The sequence below is a fragment of the Papio anubis genome, chromosome 1, assembly GCF_008728515.1.
Source record: "Papio anubis isolate 15944 chromosome 1, Panubis1.0, whole genome shotgun sequence".
NCBI lineage: Eukaryota > Metazoa > Chordata > Mammalia > Primates > Cercopithecidae > Papio > Papio anubis.
The window spans coordinates 31,295,810-31,315,365 of record NC_044976.1 but is presented as its reverse complement, the minus strand read 5'-3'; the positions used below and the strand labels follow the sequence as shown (position 1 = coordinate 31,315,365).

Sequence of the window (19,556 nt, the reverse complement as noted above, 5' to 3'; positions counted from 1 at the left end):
TAAAATGTGTTGCTTTCCTGGGTCGTTTTATTTTCTTGTAACATGCTCATTATAGAAAAGTTGGAAAATACAGTCAAGACACAAAGTAAAAAAAATCATCCATCAGCCACTGTCCAGAGATAACTGCTGCTAGCATTTTGATAAGGTTTACTTTTTTTTTTTTTAATTGAGACAGGATCTCACTCTGTCACCCAGATTGGAGTGCAGTGGCACAATCACAGTGCCTCAGCCTCCCAAGTAGCTAGGACTATTATTGGGCATGCTAATTTTAAAACAAATTTTGCACAGACAGGGTCTCGCTATGTTGCCTGGGCTCATCTTGAACTCCTGGTCTCAAGCCACCTCCCCACTTGGCTTCTCAAAGTGTTGGGATTACAGGCATGAACCACTGCACTTAGCCCAGCCTTTTTTCTATGTGAGCATATTCTACATAAATCAAAACACTTTACCTATTGTTCCATAACCTGTTTTTTTCCACTTAATAAAAGATTGTTATTCCATGTTAGTCTACAGCATCAGTTTAGTATGCTGTGTGAACTCAGGGTCCCTTAGAAGCCCACTTTTCCTGACCCCCATTCTGAGTAGGGAACCCACCGTAGCAGATGACCAGAATGCTCTTGCTCCAGGGTGTAACCTGCTGGCTCTCTTTCAGGAATAAAATGCCCTGAGAAGTCTTTGAGCACCTGCCTCCTCCACCTCCCCTGAGCTGAAATCCCAGCACCCACACCCCACTGATGGTTATGCAGTCCCCCTGCAACTTCTCCAGCACCGCCCATTGGTGCAGTAAGTAGAAGCCCGCCCCTTTCCCCCGCCACCTCCCTGGACCCTGGGCTCCTCAGCTCTGCTGCCAACCCAAGACCCAGAGTGGGGAGGATGGAGGTGGGGGCCTGGGTGGTCCTGACTGTGAGGCAAGGGAAGGCCTCTGGACTCAAGCTGGGCAAGGGACAGTGCCACTTGCCCTTGTTCCGTGGCCAGCGTTCCCTCAGAATGATGGGACTGAGGAAGGGACGGGGCAGGCAAGATACCAGAGGTGGGCCAAGGAGGGTGCTGAGCCACTTGAAAGTTTTCTGGTTCCCAAAGCAAATACCTAGCTTCCCAGCCCAAGCCCATACTCTGCCCAAGGAATTTACTAGCCAAATAGTGTGGTTAAGTGTGGTGTCGGGCAAGATCCCCACTCTGGGGATCTCAGTCTTCTTACCAATTATAAAAGGGGAAATATAGCCAGGTGGTTTCTAAGGCACCTTCCCAGCTCTGAAACTCTAAAACCCAATTGGAATCCATGTTTTCAAATGCTCTGTTTTCTCTCAAAGTCCCTGTACACCTTATGATTAGATGAATCCAATTATAGACCAGGTCTGGTTTGAAATATCATTAACATAATAATTATTATGGGCTGTCATCTCATTTAATCCTCACGACAAGCCTAAGAGGAGATGCCATTTTTATCCCCTTTTTACTGATGAGAACACAAGGTCCAGAGAGTTAGGATGACTTTCCACTTATGTGGCAGAGCTCAGATTTGAACCCAGGGCTGTGTGACTCCCAAACCCGTGCTCCTTATTATCCTCTAGTCCCCATACTACCCTGCGATGGGTGTAGGGATCATTCTTCCCTTGCTACAGTTGAGGAAACTGAGGCCAGAGAGAGGAGATGTTTTCCTCAGGGTCACACAGCCAGTTCATGGCACAGCTGTGTGAAGCCTGGCTCTGTGCCTCCCTGCCAACCGTCACTCCCCCACTCCCACCAAACCAAGCACAAGCACTGGCTGATTTCTTTTTTTTTTTTTTTTTGAGACCGAGTCTTGCTCTGTTGCCCAGGCTGGAGTGTAGTGACATGATCTCAGCTCACTGCAACCTCTGCCTCCTGGGTTCAAGCAATTATCCTGCCTCAGCCTCCTAAGCAACTGGGACTACAAGTGTGCACCACCATGCCCAGCTAATTTTTGTATTTGTAGTAAAGACAGGGTTTCACCATATTGGCCAGGCTGGTCTCGAACTCCTGACCTTGTGATCCACCTGCCTTGGCCTCCCAAAGTGTTGGGATTACAGGCGTGAGCCACTGTGCCCGGCCTGGCTGATTTTCATAGACAGATGTTGGGGAACCAGAAACAGCCCCTGGGGCCAGGCGCAGTGGCTCTGGCCTGTAATCCCAGCACTTTGGGAGGCCGAAGCAGGCGGATCACTTGAGGCCAGGAGTTCAAGACCAACCTGCCCAACATGGTGAAACCCTGTCTCTACTAAAAATACAAAAAATTAGCTGGGTGTGGTGGCATGCACCTGTAGTCCCAGCTACTCGGTAAGCTGAGGCATGAGAATTGCTTGAGCCTGGGAGGCAGAGATTGCAGTGGGCCAAGATCGTGCCACTGCGCTCCAGCCTGGGTGACAGAGCGAGGCACTGTCTCAAAAAAGAAAGGAAGGAAGGGAGGGAGGGAGGGAGGGAGGGATTGGCACCTGGGCTGGAGTCAAATGCCCAGAACTGAACAGGGATGGGGGCAGCCAGAAAGAGAAGGCTGTGTTTGTTCAGCCTAGCTCAGGTCCACCTTCCCCAGCTCAGTCCAGACAAGTATTGGTTTTGGGCAAGTCCCAAAGAAAGAAACACATTACCTGCAGGGTGGGGAGGAAGGGCTGGGCCTGGGGAGCCTCACTGTGCTCTTCACTCCTTCGTTCAGTCGCTTACCCAGCAATTCCTACAGCTTGCTAGGCACTAAGATAGGCAACAACAGCCGCATCCCAGGTCTATCTCGAAGAACTGATGGTGACCAGGCAAACATAGCACATAGGCTGAGGACTCAGGAGAATAAGAGGGGCTCTCAGGAACTCAGAGAAGAGGTTCATCCTGGAGGAGGTTCTGCTGAAGCTGAGACGTGCACACCAAGTAAGTGCTGGGCAAAGTGGTCCAGGAAGGAGGAACAGCATGGCTCGTGGTAAGTGTTCACAGCATGCTTGTGGGGAAGCACATGGATAGCATGAAGGCCTGGCAACATGCAGACCTGCGTTCAAATCCTGCCTCCGCCCCTTATAAACATTTTAGCCTCAGAGAAGCCAGCCTCTGCATCACAGTTTCACCAGCTGGTAAGCGGTAGCAGTAGAGGTAGCTTGCCAGGTTGAGTAAGATAAGGCATGTAAAGCATCTGGTGGTATTAGGATCACATTTCTCCCTTTGGGTCCACAAGCAGGTCCCCAGCACTTTCTAAGTGCCAAACACTAGGGGAAGAACAACTGGCCACTTGCTCAAGGTCACTCAATCTTTGCCTCCCAGCCTGCGTTTGCTCTGCACCATGCCTCCTCCATGTCGTGGGAGCCCAATGTTGTGTGGGCCAAGGCTGCTGAGGGCTAGGAGCACAGCCTGCCCTGGAGGAGAAGTCCACTGCCCCTGCCCTGACACCCCATCTCTTTGTCCAGTCGTGGGTGGCTTACAAGCTGCGGTGCCCTGATGCCCCATCCCTTTGGCCAGGTATGGGTGGCTTGCAAGCTGCAGTGATCACCATCCCGGCCCTGCTCTCCTCATCCACTCTGCTGGTTATCAGCTCTATCATATGGAAAACATGCCGCCAGTGGTCCCGGGTCACCTGCCCCAGCCCACCATCCCCAGGAGGGGCCCAGGTAAGCCATTCAAGGTCCACAATGACATGGAAGATCCATTGCTCTTTTACTCTTGATTTTCTTTTGCAAAACATCCAGGAAAGGCCCTATCAGGTCTGTATTGCCCAAAGGGTCTCATTTAAGTGTGACATTAAAAGGAGAAACTCTCCTTCCTCTCTTGAGGCAACAGGGACAATGTGCTTAGCTGGATAAAGCCTTGCAGAGGCCATGAGCACTGTCTTTGGCCTCACAGCCTCTCTTGCCCTTGTCCAGGATCTGTTGGATGTTACTCACCAAGCCCTTGAGTCAAGGAAGGTCCATTCTGCTGCCCTGTAACTGTGACTGTAAGTGACTGTGGGCCAAGGCTGCCCTCAACCCAACACTGTCTCTCTAATGACCCACTGGGCCTGATGGGGCCTCCACAGGGAACCTTACCAAGGAGCACAAAGCCTCCTCCAAGGGGTGCACTCCTGGTTTCACCTCAGCTGAGGTGTGGCTTATCACATTATCCAGGGCTTGCAGCCCTTAGAATTTTCCACTTCTCCTGTCTTAAAACATTCACCCATGCTTTTCTAAAGTATTGGAGTTACAGGAGGTGCCTCTCATGCTGCTAATTTTAAAAGCCCAGAATTCTCACCACTACCCAAGATCTCAGGACATCTAGTCTGACTATGTGTCAACCACAAGGTTCGGGGTTTCTTCCACTCATCCAATGACACTCAAGTGTGTGCCATGTGCCAGGAATGCCAGGTGGTACATTTACAACAAATGAGACCCAGAAATAGTAAGCTAGTGGTTAGAAAAGAACAATGACAACAGAATATGAGAAGTGCATGCATAGGATACAGGGGTCTGTGGGAGCATAGAGAAGGAGCAACTAACCAGTCAGGAGAGGAAGGTTAGCGGAAACCTCCAAGAAGTGGCATCTGAACTGAGACCAGAAGGATGACTAGGCACTTTCTGGAAGGAAGGAGTGAAAGGACAGTCCAGGCAGAGGGAACAGGAAGTACAGTTTAGGGGTTGAAAAACTATGGCCCACCTCTTGGTTTTGGGAATGAAGTTTCACTGAAACACAGCCATGTCCAATCACTTATGTATTGTCTCTGGCAGCTTTTGCTCTGCAGGGCAAAATGAAGTGGTTGCAAAAGAAACCCTATGAATTACAAAACGAAAGAAGTATTGACTATCTGGCCCTTGACAGAAAAGGTTTGCTGACCCCTAGAGATTTGAGAGCTCATGCTGCCTTTTAGGGAACATAGTGGCTGGAGGGTAAGGGTGGGAAAAAAGCAGTAGGCAGCTCACAGTGCATTCTTCCCGTAGCCATAGCAGCTGGATCTGGAGTGGATACACCTGATTTAAACTGAGCTGGTCAGAGTCTGTCTTCTCAGAAATTGGAATGTGGGATGTCAAATTCAAAAATGGAGTCCGGTCACATTAACACCTGTGAAGCTCTGCTGCAGAGGCCCCTCAAGCCCGCTCCTTGCCCAGACTGCTCAATCAACCATACCTTTGATTCAGAAGACGCTTGCAATCAATTCCCCTAACTTTTAATTTTCATTTCCCCTCAAAGTTTCTGTTACTTTCAACGAAAAAAACAAAAACCAAAAAAAACCTTTCATTAACTAAAATTAAAGTCACTGAGAGATAAAGCTGGTAGGGAATACAGCTTTAGTCAGTGAGGTCCAACATAAATATAATGTGAGATATATTTAATATATAATTTTAATTTTGAATTTTCTAATAGCCGTATTTTGGCTATTAAATTTTCTAATAGCCAAAATAAGTAAAATATATTATTTAAATTAATTTCACGAATTTAAAAAGAAACATGAAATTAATTTAAATAATATATTTTAATTATTTTATTTATTTTAAACATACAAAATGTTATCCAGTGATAATACTAAAATCAATACTCAATATTTAAAAATTATTGAAATCATTTACAATCTTTTCTTTTGAACTACATATTTGAAAGCTAGGGTGTATTTTACACTTACAGCACATTCAATTTGGACCAGCCACATTTCAAGTGTCTCATAGCCACAGAAGGCCGGTGGCTATAACAGACAGCACAGATTTAGACCCTCAGAGCCCTGCAGGAGTGGCTAAAAAGTCCTAGCCTCAATCTTACTGTTTCTCTGCAACCAAGTTAGGAACACTAGGCAGGGACTTGTATGTTTACTTGTGTGTCCCCAGTGCCTAGCACAGAGAAAGCACTTAGTAAATATTTGTGGAGAGAATGGCTAGATGAAGAGGAGAATGGCATACCATACACTTTGACAAGTAAATCAAACTAAGGAAAGAGCATTCCCTCCAGCTCTTCCTTGATTCCATTTTTCTGCATTATTTCTTCCCCAGACCACAGTGGCTGTTTTCTTTGACCAACCTTGAGTCTCCTTTGTTGATCTATCTTGTTGTTGCCAGAAATCTCAAGGAGCCACTTTTAAAACTCATCCCCAGTGACCTGCATGGTGGCAACTCTAGCAAATACCATCCCTCACATTACCAAATACTGGCATTGCTCTCTCCTCTGCCTTCTCCCTCCTTCCACATCCAACTCCCTTGCCAAATGTCTTCTATTCTTTTTCCAGACATATCTCAAATTCATCTTCTGCTCTTCACCTGCACAGCCACTGCACAATTCAGGTTCTCATTATTAGAGAGATGGGCTACAACCACTACCCCCTCCTAATTTCCCTACTTCTCTGTTTGCTTCTAATCCCTCTGTATTAGTTATCTATTGCTACATAACAAATTACCTTAAAATTAGGTAAAACTTAAAACCACAAATATTAGTTATCTCCCTTTCTGTGGGTCAGGAATCTGGGTATGGCTTAACTGGGTCCTCTGGCTAAGGGCCTCTCACATGGCTGCAATCAGGTATTGGCTGGGGCTGCAGTCGTTCTAAGGCTTGCTTGGGGGAGGATCTACTTTCAAGCTCACTCTCAGCTGTTAGAAGGCCTCAAGTCCTTGCTGGCCATTGATTAGTCATCCACTCTTTGACACATAGACCTATTCACAGGGAAGTTCACAAGATGGCCGCTGTCTTCCCTAAGAGCAAGTGAGCAAGAGAACAAGAGAAGGTGCCCAAAACAGAAGCCACAGGGAGTTTTTTGTAATCAAATCTCAGAAATGACAACCCATCACTTCTAACATATTCTATTCATTAGAATGGAATTAATAAATTCCATCCATACTCAAGGGGAGGAAATTACACCAGGGTGTGAATACTGGGATGTGAAATCATTAAGGACAATTCAGAGACTGCCTATCACATCCTCTTCCTTGCCTCCTAGTATACCATCTAAAGTGCAAAGCTGCAGCCCGGTACAGCAGTTCATACCTGTAATCCCAGCACTTTGGAAGGCCAAGGCAGGTGGATCACCTGAGGTCAGGAGTTTGAGACCAGCCTGACCAACATGGTGAAACCCTGTCTCTACTAAAAATACAAAATTAGCCGGGTGTGATGGCTTACGCCTGTAATCCCAAGTACTCAAGAGGCTGAGGAAGGAGAATCGCTTGAACCCGGGAGGCAGAGGCTGCAGTGAGCTGAGATTGCCCCACTGCACTCCAGCCTGAGCAACAAGAGAGTAACTCCATCTCAAAATAAATAAATAAATAATGTGCAAAGCTGACTTCCTCTCTTCCTTGCTCAGAAATTCTGATGCCTTGCTGATACTTCCAGAACATCACCCTTTATTGTGCAAAAGATCGCCAGAATGGGTAAATAGTAGAAAGGAGAGCTTTATGGGTGTATTAGTTTGCAAACCAGGAGGTGTGGACCAAATGTGTTCTCTCTTCAAGGAAGGAAGGAGCAGGTTGGGTTTTATGCCTCACAGGGTCCATATTACACAACAGAGTCATATATATTCAGCAGATTTTGGGGTAGAGCTATACATATTTATGAGGGGGGTTGAGTGCATGCACAATGGGTAAACATATATGGAACAATCATCTCATGCTCACTTTGGGGCAGAATTTTAGCATTAAAATGAGGTAGAATTTGGCTTTTTATATCAAAAGATGAACCACAGGACACAGTTTGTGTACAGCCTCTATCAGCTGGTGAAACTGGCTTAAGGTCTGCAGTTCTTTATCAGAAAAGAATGTTTGTGGCTGGGCACAGTAGCTCACGCCTGTAATCCCAGCACTTTGGGAGGCCGAGGCAGGTGGATCACGAGGTCAGGAGATCGACACCATCCTAAAACAGTGAAACCCTGTCTCTACTAAAAATACAAACAAACAAACAAACAAAAACTAGCCAGGCATGGTGGCGGGCGCCTGCAGTCCCAGCTACTCGGGAGGCTGAAGCAGGGAGAATGGCATGAACCCAGGAGGCGGAGCTTACAGTGAGCCGAGATCGCACCACTGCACTCCAGCCTGGGCGACAGAGTGAGACTCCATCTCAAAAAAAAATGTTTGTAAGGCCACTCCTCTGTCCAATCAGAGTTGTAGCGGTCTTGGGTTGTAAATCAGAGTTAGGAGGCATATGATGAACCCCCAACCCATAGGTAACTTTTACTTTTGTTTCCTTAATCTTAGAGTCTGTCTTAGTTGATAAGGGGGCTTCTCAGATCACTTCTTCGTAATATGCCCCCAATCTCCATTCCATTTTTACCTTCCATCCTATACTCCAGTTCCCAGAAAGGGCTCTGAATCATCAAACTGCTGTTCTCTTGTACACGCCAGTCCCCTGGTCTGGAATGCTCCCCTCAACTTCCCCAGACTTTTCTACCTGGCCAACTCCTACTCATTCACCAAGACCTGCTGCTTCTGCCATGCCTGTCCTAATCCTGGCCAGCAGTTTTATCTGTCCTTAATCAGACCTCCCTTGGTGCCCTGTGCTTTCCACTAACACAGCACTTACCACATCAAATCACAATTATCTCCACTTGGATATCTGATAAGATCTCAAATTTAACATGTTCGGAAGTTCATTTCTACTGGTTTTTCTATAAGTAGGATTTAGCAGGAGGTAGATCTTGAAGCCATTCATTCTGACTTCTCCCAGAAGCCTTGCCCCTGATCTGAGAGACAAGTTATAGAACCTTACCAACTTCATTAAAATTACAAAAATGCCCAGAGAGCAGCCACTTGGTAATAGGGTGCTACCAAATAAATATATGTGATGCTTTAAAGGCAATTAGGATAATCACAGGTTTCCTGTAGACACAGGAAGAGGGTTGGGCGGGTATAGTGATTAAGAAGTCCCCTCAGGCGGAGCTTGCAGTGAGCTGAGATCCGGCCACTGCACTCCAGCCTGGGCGGCAGAGCGAGACTCCGTCTCAAAAAAAAAAAAAAAAAAAAAAAAAGAAGTCCCCTCAGATTAGGCAGAGACTTTTCCCAACCTGCCTCCACTAGTTGCTATCTGTTCTAGACAAGTTACTTCATATGTAAGCCTCAATTTCCTAATTTGTAAATGAAAATAACTTACCTGGTTACTGTGGTTACCATGTGTCAGGTGCTGTTCCAAGTGCTTTAAATATGTTAAATTTTTTGTTCTTTTGGAGACAGGGTCTCTGTTGCCCAAACTGGAGTGCAGTGCCCCAGTCACGGCTCACTGAAGCCTCGACCTCCCAGACTCAAGCAATGCTCCTCCCACCTCAGCCTCCAGAGTAGCTGGGACCCCAGCTGCTTGCCACCACACCTGGCTAACTTTACTTTTTTTTTTTTTTTTTTTTGGAGAGGCAGGGAGTCTCACTATTTTACCCAGGCTGGTCTTTAACTCCTGGGCTCAAACAATCCTTCCACCCTCGGCCTCCCAAAGTGCTGGGATTACAGGTGTGAGCTACCATGCCCAGCCTAAATATGTTATTTATCTTTAGAACAATGGTATAAGGTAGGTACTATTATCCCATTTTACAGAGTCAGAAACTGTAGCAGAGAGTAACTTGGGCCAGGATACACAGCTAATAACTGGCAGAACTAGGATTCTAACACAGGCAGTGGAGGGTCAGGGTCATTGTCATAAGACACAATGCACAGGCCTGTGTCGATTAATTGAATAATGCGAGTGAAGGCGAGGGCAGGGCCTGGCAAGCAGTAGGCACGCTTGATTATTTTAAAATGTAAAACTCCTTGACTTAAATATCAAGAATTATTTCAAAGTCCCTTATATTCTGTGTGAACCCAGCAGGTGTTTTCCCTCACATATGAATGGAGGGTTGAGAAGGACATCAGAGACAAGTCTTAAGTTTCTACAGCCTTTCGGTTCTTTTACCCAGATCCTCCTTTTCAAGTAGAAGAGGAAGTAGCTGATGCGCAAAGGAGTCCACTTCCGGTGTCACGCCGGGCCTTTTTCCAGCTGAGCAGAGACAAGGTCGCCCTCTTCCCACGCCGCCTCCGTCCCGGGTTGACCCCTTTCCCGTGAGAGCCCCGCCCTCGGCGAAGGTTCGGTTTAACATTGGTGGAGGTTGGAAGACGGAGCTGTGCCTCTCCGTTTTTCAACCAATGGACTTCCCTGTTCCTTCTCACTGTTTGGTAAAGTCGTTCCCTCCTCCCAGCCGCCAGAGGGCGAGACATCGCATGGCTCGAAGCCTAGGAGGCTCTTGAATACGGAAGTGACTTTTCGCTACCGGAAGTTCGTGGCCTCAAGGGATGGGGGTGGTGAGATGGGGTTCCGGTGGCTGGAAGCTGAGCAGTCGTGGTTCCGCTAGGCAATCGTTTCCACCTCTGAGGGTTTCATGTGCTCAGATGAGAAAACGGAGGCTTTTGGAGGAAGGAGCTTCTCGTATTTACACAGCGAGAAACTCCTCAGACACGCGCGCTTCCCATACGATTCACCAGGACAAAGGGACGATCCTTGAGGGTATTTGCTCTGCCTGAGGAATCCCTGAGGCAAGTCTCACAGAACTGTGCCCATTCCACAGATGGAGAAAGCGAAACCCAGAGAGGGACATGCAGCATACAGGGACTTGCCACAATAGGGTTACCAGATTTAGCAAATAAAATGCAGGATGCCCAGTTGAAGTTGAATTTCAGGTAAACAACGAGTAATGCTTTAGTATAAGACTATCCCAAATATTGCAATGAGACACGTATGCTAAAAAATTACTCATTGTTTTTCTGAATTCAAATTTATCTGGATGTCCTGTATTTTATCTGATGATCCTACCCCAAGGTCAGCTAACTGAGTGGAAAAGGAGAAAGCGCTATTGGGGGGTCCTACATGCCTCCCTGCCGGGGGCTCACTAGTGTATGGAGCTGGGTTGTTCCCAAGTGTAATCCTGAGGTTATTTTAAAGGCCCACAGCTCATTCCAGTCAATAGTCTTCCCACTGCAGGGTCTAGACCTATTCAGGAACTGACAAGGAGCCACATCCTCCACTCTCATTCAGGGATACCGCACCACCACCACCCAAACTGGTTTATTCAAAAGACACTAAGTATCTACTCTGTGCTAAGCAGTCTTAGGTTCCAGATCGCACTAGAAAGTAGGAGAAACACTCCCTGTCTTTGTGAAATCAACATGATTAGATATGCAAGAGGACAAGTATGTAGAGAGGAAAACTACAGTACGTTGTGATCAGTAGTTCTTTAATAGGGATAAATACAGGATGCATGAAAGCCTAGAGATGGAACCCCTAATCAAGGCACAGGAAGTAAGAGAAAGGAGAGAAACACCCAAGCTGAGGCCTGAAAGATTCATTCCTTCATTCAGTAATTATTTCTTGAACATCTGTATGAACAGCAGTATTCTAGGCACTGTGGACCCAGCGGTGAACAAAATAAACAAACCTTTGCTCTCAGAACTTAATTCTAAGTAAAATGTATAATATGTTAGAGGGTGATCTATGGAGGAAAAAGTAAGGCTGTGAAGGGGATTATAGAATGCTGGGGCGGGAATGGAAATGTTACAGTTTTTTTGTTTGTTTGATTTAAGATGGGGTATCACTATGTTGCCCAGGCTGACCTCAAACTCTTGGGCTCAAGTGATCCTCCTGCCTCAGCCTCCCAACGTGCTGGGATTACAGGCATGCGCCATCACTCCCAGCCTGAAGTGGGTAGTCAGGAAGGCCTCAATGAGAACATTACATTTGAGCAAAGACCTGAAGGGGTGGGGAAGAGAGATCTATGCAGAGATTTGGGGTTATAAGTGTGTCTGGCATGTTACAAAAAGGAAAGAGGGTGTGATGAACAAGACTCCAATATGATAGTTTTCTAAGGGATTTTCAATGATAAGTTTGACCATATGCTTCTTGCCTTAAATATTGTCTTTAGAACCTAATTCCTGTAAAATATGACTACATAAGCTGGTGGGGGCTACTTTGAACAGGATGTTTAGAAAAGGCCCTCTTGAGATGGCAACATTCAAGCTGAGGCCTTTAAGATGAGAATGAGCCAATGCTGGAGTAGCTAAGGGAACAGCAAAAGCAGACACTTGGAGGCAGGAAAGAAGTCAGTAAATGTGAGAAACTGAAATGTGAGAAAAGAGTGGCATGAGATGAAGTGGGAGAGATGGGCAGTGGTCTCAGGCAAATTAGCTTTTATTGGCATTGCAGTGGGAATCAACTGAAGGACTTTCAGCAGAGGACTGACAATCAGATCATTTTACTGATTGAATTTACCCAGGCTTATCTGTTTATCCGAAGGGTGCCAGGAAGAGGGTTTAAAATGGAGCAAAGGGATGAGTGGAACCCCCGTCCTCTTGCCTCCCCTTTGTTCCCCTTACAGCTTGAATGAGATGGCTTGGGCAGGTGGGTTTCCTAGGTGAGGGATGACTCCCACCCAGAGAGCCACCATCTCCCTCTGAGCCGGTGTGAATAGAGTTGACAACTTGTGTCTCTGACCTCCTCAAAGTTTCCTAGCTGGATCCCATTACTGGGTATATACCCAAAGGATTATAAATCATGCTGCTATAAAGACACATGCACACGTATGTTTATTGCGGCACTATTCACAATAGCAAAGACTTGGAACCAACCCAAATGTCCATCAGTGATAGACTGGATTAAGAAAATGTGGCACATATACACCATGGAATACTATGCAGCCATAAAAAAGGATGAGTTCATGTCCTTTGTAGGGACATGGATGAAGCTGGAAACCATCATTCTCAGCAAAATATCACAAGGACAGAAAACCAAACACCGCATGTTCTCACTCATAGGTGGGAACTGAACCATGAGAACACTTGGACACAGGGTGGGGAACACCACACACCAGGGCCTGTCGTGGGGTCGGGGGAGAGGGAAGGGATAGCATTAGGAGATATACCTAATGTAAATGATGAGTTAATGGGTGCAGCACACCAACATGGCACATGTACACATAGGTAACAAACCTGCATGTTGTGCACATGTACCCTAGAACTTAAAGTATAATAAAAATAAATAAATACAAAAGTTTCCTGGCTGTGTCTGCCTTTCAGACTGTGGGCAGAGGTGAAGGAAGCACATGCCACTACCAGCCCTGAAGGTCTCCTTCCTCCACCCCTTTTGAATATACTTTTTTTTTCCTTTTGTTTTTTATTTTGAATACACTTTCAATTAATCTTCCCGAAGATCCTGACGTGCTGCTTCTGCTCCAGAAGCATAGAGGGCTCCCTACTGCCTACAGAATTAAGTTCGGACTTCTGGCTCTGTAATTCAAGGTCCTCTGTGACCACGCTGCACTGTGAGCTCCCTGAGAACTCAGAGGGACTCACCTCTGCATCACCAACATCTATCATGGGCTATAGCCACAGTAAGTGCTCACTAAATGCTCAGGAATTACCTTTCAACCTCACTTATTGAGCACCTCATGATGTGCAAAGTTCTGGACTAAGTACTTTATACCCATTTTCTTTTCTTTTTTTTTTTTTTTAGATGGAGTCTTGCCCTGTCGCCTAGGCCAGAGTGCAGTGGCATGATCTCGGCTCACTGCAACCTCCATCTCCCAGGTTCAAGCAATTCTCCTGTCTCGGCCTCCCAAATAGCTGGGATTACAGGTTCGTGCCACCATGCCCAGCTAATTTTTTGTATCTTTCTTTTTTTTTTTTTTTTGAGATGGAGTCTCGCACTGTCATCCAGACTGGAGTGCAGTAGTGTGATCTCAGCTCACTGCAACCTCTGCCTCCTAGTTCAAGTGATCCTCCTGCCTCAGCCTCCCAAGTAGCTGGGATTATAGGCGCCCACCACTACACCCAGCTAATTTTTTGTATTTTTAGTAGAGACAGGGTTTCGCTATTTTGGCCAGGCTGGTCTCAAACTCCTGACCTCATGATCTGCTCACATTGGCCTCCCAAAGTTCTAGGATTACAGGCGTAAGCCACCACACCCGGCCTTATACCCATTTTCTTATTTAATCTTCACAATAACCCTCTGAGGGAAATATAGTTATCAGCCACATTGTGCAAATGAGTAAACAGATTCAGACAGGTTAAGAGCATGTTTATTCAGACAGATTCAGACATGTTTATTCATTTGCCCATCCGGCATATGCTTTTTGAACACCTACTCCGTTCTAGGTGATAAGGACACAGCAGTGAAAAAATAAATCAGGTTTATTCCAAGAGCCTAGAGCTCACATTCTAGAAGGGCTGACAGTTGCCCTTGTGTTATGGAACACATTATGGAGTTATAGAGTATGTTGAGAGGTGGTAGGTGCTACGAAGAAAAAGAAAACCAGTTAAGAGAAAACAGAGAGACTGGGACATGCTGTTTTCTAAAGGGTGATCCAGAAGGCTTCACCTAAAGAAAACATTGGCACAGAACCTGAATGAAGTGAGTGAGGCCCACAGATAACCCAGGAAGATCATTCTAGAGAGGGGACAGTAAATGCATGCCCAGCAGTGGAGTGTTTGAGGAACAGGGAGGAAGCCAGTGTGGCCAGGACTCAGTGTGTGAGAGGGAAGTGTGGGAGGTGGAGAGCCAGTTGGCCAAGGACTTTAAATTTCATTCTTGGTGACATGGAATCCCAGGAGGTACGGCATCTGGCTGCTAAGTGGAGGATGGACTGTGGAGGGGAAAGGGGAAGAAGGGGCCAGGCTCGAGTATGAGAAGATGGAAGCTCAGGTCTGTTAACTCCTTGAGGGAGAGAATGAGAGAGAGTGAGCACGAGCAGAGGGGGGGCTTCAGGGAGGCACAGGTGGGTTGTAGGGAGGCATTGGGAAGAGAATGTTCCTCAGGTGAGGCCCCGGGGAAGGATGGATCTGTGAGAGGCCAACAGGAACATCTGGCTTCCAAGGCAGCCAGGAGGCATGAGGAGCCACTGCCAGTGGGTTGCTTAGCAGGGAGCTTAGAGGAGGCAGTGCCCATGCAGCCAGGGGGCTGGGAGACCCCTGCTTAGATTCACCTGCACAAGCCTGAAGCCCCTTACCATTCTCCACGTTTCAGGCTTTTTTCTTCTCTTTAGAAAAAGATTGAAACAAGAAATAAAAACAACTGGGAAAAAAATGACTATTAACTATTATCCTCAAGCCACATCAAATTCTGTGCATATCTTTCTTGGAAAAGTAAATTTCACATCCTCGCTGCAAATGGAACAGGAAACACTAGAAAGGCTCCAGTGAGAAATCTGTTCAAACTCCATGATGGCCACTGTCATTTCAAAAGCCACAGAACGTCCCCTCAGTGGACCTGCTCAGAAGAGGGAATCAGCTACACCTGGGTCTCACTGCAGCCAGCCATGAGATCTCCCCAAGATTCCTGTGCTTTTCACAGCAGATACTTGGTTGCAGCAGAAAAACCTATGTCCCTCCCCTGAAAAGAAGTGTGAGTGCTTGGAATCTGAGATGGAAGAAGTCTCAGAAAGAGTCTGATAGATGATTACAGGCATGGGAACACCTGTAAATCATGGCTTTGGTGGATCATGGGGTAGTAGAGTAACCCTTTCTGATTGCCCAGAGTCTCTTGATATCCCAAGCTTTCAGCCTATTTATTGTCAAGATACCAAAAACTAGATCCCTGGAAAGGGAGACACCCCTGCTTTGAGAAAGCACCTTGTTTACTCCAAACCATGCCACATTGCCTTATGAGATGACCTCAAAGCCACGTGCAGTTCCCAGGACTGGCTGAGATACTGAAGCAGGATGGCCAGGCTTACCCAGAGAGAAGGTCAAGTGAAGATAGAAAATCCATCACAATACAATGTCCAGAGTAAGCAAATCCATAGAGATGGAAGGTAGATTTGTGTCATCAGGGACTTGGGAATGGGGAAAATGGAGAGTGACTGCTAATGGGTATGGGATTTCTTTCTAGGGTGATAAATACATTCTAGAATTAATAGTGGTGATGGTTACACAACTCTGAATACACTAAAAACCACTGACTTCTCCACTTTATTTCTTTCTTTCTTTATTTGAGATGGAGTCTCGCTCAGTCACCCAGGCTGGAGTGCAGTGGTATGATCTCGGCTCACTGCAACCTCAGCTCACTGCAACCTTCCCCTCCCTGTTAAGCGATCTCCTGCCACAGTCTCCTGAGTAGCTGGGATTACAGGCACATACCACCACAGCCAGCTAATTTTTGTATTTTTAATAGAGATGGGGTTTTGCCATGTTGGCCAGGCTGGTCTCAAACTCCTGACCTCAGGTGATCACCCACCTCAGCCTCCCAAAGTGCTGGGATTACAAGTGTGAGCCACCGTGCCAAGGCTTCTGCACTTTAAAAGGGTGAATTTGATTGCATGTTAATTATATCTCATCTTTTAATTGCAGCAGAAAAATATTTAGATTCCCCTGCAGCCACTGTGCGGGATCTGAACTCCTTTGCTCAACAGCTCACACACCCCAGGTGCATAATTTGGGAACCCGGCGGTGTGAAGAAGCCTTTGTCCTGATAAGCACTGCCAGTCTCAGGGGATGCGAGGGCTGTCGGCACTGGACACAGCAATACTCCGTGGCCAGCCCTGTTCTAACAGGCACTGCCCAAAGAAGCAAAACCGACCACCAGGTGTTTGCTTTACTCTGACTGCCTTGCCAACCTGCAGGGAGAGCAAAGGTGCAGGGTGCACTCAAAACCTCCCGCACACCCATTTCTTGGCTCTGTATCTTCGGTATGAATTTCCACAGCTGTGTTAAATACTCCATTGCCCCTACTCTGGGTCAGGCCTTAGGCTGGGTGTTGGGCTAACACAAAGGCCATTCACCAGTTATGAGCTACGTAACTGCCCATCTCAGTCCCTGACAGCAGCCCCTTCTTTATGGCACCAGGACTGGAGGCCCATGAGGTTGAGAGAGATGAGTCAGAGACGGTGAGTGCCAGTGCGGGAGGCGCATGCTGCAGCCAGGGCTCAGGACTGAGGCAGAGGGTGTGGGCTCATCAGTGCATGGTGGGGAAATCCTGCACCAGGCCTAGCCCAGGCTGCTTTGTGAATGGAATGGCCAGATTCCGCTGCAGTTTTAAAAAACCTAAATATTTATTTATTGCATTATATTTACAAAGGTGGAAGGAGACCAGAGGAGACCCCAAGAAAACCCCCACACCTGGCTGACCAGGCCCCTTGCGCTGCAGAGGAGGCAGACACAGCTGGAAGGGACAGGATTTATGTTGCATACTTGAACTACAGCGAGTGTAAGACTGGTCCTATTTACAGGGCAGAAACACTACAGGTGGAGCACGGGGGCGGCAGGGTGGGCACCAGAGTCCTGGTCAAGGGTACCCTTGCCTGCCATCTTCCCCACCTCTCCCAGAGGCATCTCTGAGGCCCCGCTGGGGTTCTCCAGGGGGAACGAGGCCCGCTCACATGATGCTCGCCGGGGTGAAGACAGGGCCCACGCACAGGGTGTCTGTGATCTCCCAGCCGCAGGACAGAGGCTTGCACACACCCTCCGCGTCATCCTCCTGTTCGGCAGCCATCAGCTGCCTTCGCAGCGCTTCCCTAGGGGTGAAAAAGGGGTGCTGCAAGTAGCCAGCATGGGGCTGGCAGGCCCCTGTACCTGGAGACGCAGCCCGATTGGGCAGAGGGCTCTCACCTGAGCCCGAGCTCAGCTGAGGGCAGGGGCAAGGACAGGCTGCTGACCCCTCCCCAACTGCTTCCTACTCCCATGTGGTCCCCACCCCCAACAAGGGAAAGAAATTCACATGTATCGAGCATTTCCTATGTGCCAGACATCATGCCAGGCACTTATATTATCTATTTATATCTTCCCAAAAACCCCTTGAGGGAGGCATTACCATCCCCATTGCATTGATGATGTAATCAGTCAGTTCCCCAGAGAGAGAAGTGACCTACCTAAGATCACATCCCTAGTAGGTGGTAGAACTAGGACTGAACCCAACTCTCACTCCAAAGCCCACATTCATCATACCCCAGGCTTAGGACTTCAAACACAACAAAATCATATCCCATTCTCTCAAAAAATCCCACAAACTGCTTCTCCTCCTACATACCCATGTTGATAAATGGCTCCACCATCAGAGCTGGAAACAGTTGGCAATCTTGTTCCCACACCCAGTCGAGCCCTGCTGAGCCCAGCTTCTGAACATCCTCTTGTGCCCAGTGGTCTCCATCCCCACAGGTAACACCACTTCAGTCTCCCTGATCAGCTCGTGCCCTCTCCAGACAGTTCTCAGCCAGGGCCCAGACTCATCTTTTCTGAAAGTAAATCCTTGCCCTTGAGCTGCCAGCAGTTTCCTTCTGCTCTCAGGCCCTGCAAGATCCAGCCCTACCCGCCTCTCCCGCCACACTCCCAGCCACACCGGCCCACACACCTGGGCCATCCACTATGGCCATCTTTTGGGCTCTTACACATGTCCTCTCCCTCACCTGGACCCATGCTTGTCTCTCTCCCTGCATCATCAACCCTCACCTAATTCCTCCTTAGCCTTCAGGTCTCAGCTTTGGTGACAGTCCTGAGACTGGACACAGCAGAGGAATTGAATGTGCCTGGGCAAACTGCTCCTGCTTTCTGTAGCCCTCTCCCTACCCGCAAAGAGGGACTTCACCACTGACTAGCCGTGTGACCTCAGAAGAATGACTCCTCTGTGATAACGCTGACCCCCACACAGTTTTGTGTGGGTGAAATAGTCATACGACGCCTAACGTACGACCTCAGTCAGGGTTCACTGGATGTGACTCCCCCATCTTGCATGCCTCTTGCATGCCTCACTGGATCCCAGGACTAGCCTGGTGGGGCAGGCAGGACTACTGTTACGCCTATTTTGTAGATGGAAAGACCTAGGCTCAGCAAGCAGGCAGACCAAGTCTTTCCTGTGTCACACAGCAGCCACCCAACTGGTCAGCTCTTTCTGCATCTGCCCTTGTCTTCAGTCTGCACAGGAACTAGGGTGGTCTTTCCAAAGTGCAAATCAGACCATGTTATGCCCCTGCTTCAAACTGGTCCATGCCTCCCGCTGCTCTCAAAGCATGTCACTCGGCCTTCAAGCCCTTCCCAGATCTAGCCCTGCCTCCCTCTCCAGTCACAGCCACCCTCCATGAGAGCCTTGAATGCACCACACTTGCTTTCTGTTCCTTTCTTCAGGGAAGCCCTACCACCCCCTCCTGTAGTTGACTCCCACTTCCTCAGGGAGGCCCGGGCCTCAGGGAGGCCTCTGTGCTTCCACCGGGCACAGTATTATCACGAGGGCCTGTCTGCTTCTCTGTGTCTCCCTCAGAGCTATGAGCTCCTCTAGGAAAGCCCAGCCTCACTCACGGCCACAGCCAGGTGCCAAGCACAGGCCACACGTGGGATCAGCAGCCAACAGCTATTTGTCAAATTGGATTACACAGAAGCAGAATCTCAAATCCCAGGTTTCCCTCATTTCTGCCCAGTTCCTCCCCATACCCCCATTTTTCAGCAGGGCCCTCTTACCAGGCCACCCGGGACATGGCATAGGTGATGTGGCAGGCCTGGGTCCCCCCAAAAGGGGAACCCATGCCTACAGTGTAGGCACCCATGTTGTCAAAGACCAGCCAGTCCCCTACATGTAGTTGCGGCAGCCACAGGCCCTCAGCCACGCAGTCACAGCCATCAACCGCCGGGCCCCACAGGCTGCTGCTGTACAGGGGTTGCTCCGTGGATGGTTTCTGTAGGAAGAAGGGATGGCCATGC

The 19,556-nt window shown here is 48.0% G+C and overlaps 1 protein-coding gene across 10 annotated transcripts in view; it reads right to left on the bottom strand.

Annotated features, from left to right (window-relative positions):
• Positions 1-16,897: 16,897 nt before the first annotated feature.
• AZIN2 (antizyme inhibitor 2) overlaps positions 16,898-19,556 on the bottom strand; it is a 41,570-nt gene continuing 38,911 nt past the window's right edge. For 7 of the 10 annotated variants that reach the window (NM_001293719.1, XM_009204058.2, XM_031663746.1 and 4 more), the window contains 2 exon segments: positions 16,898-17,383; positions 19,317-19,531. In NM_001293719.1, coding sequence (NP_001280648.1) covers positions 17,245-17,383; positions 19,317-19,531 — 354 coding nt within the window. In that variant the 3' untranslated portion in view covers positions 16,898-17,244. 10 annotated transcript variants of the gene reach the window in all.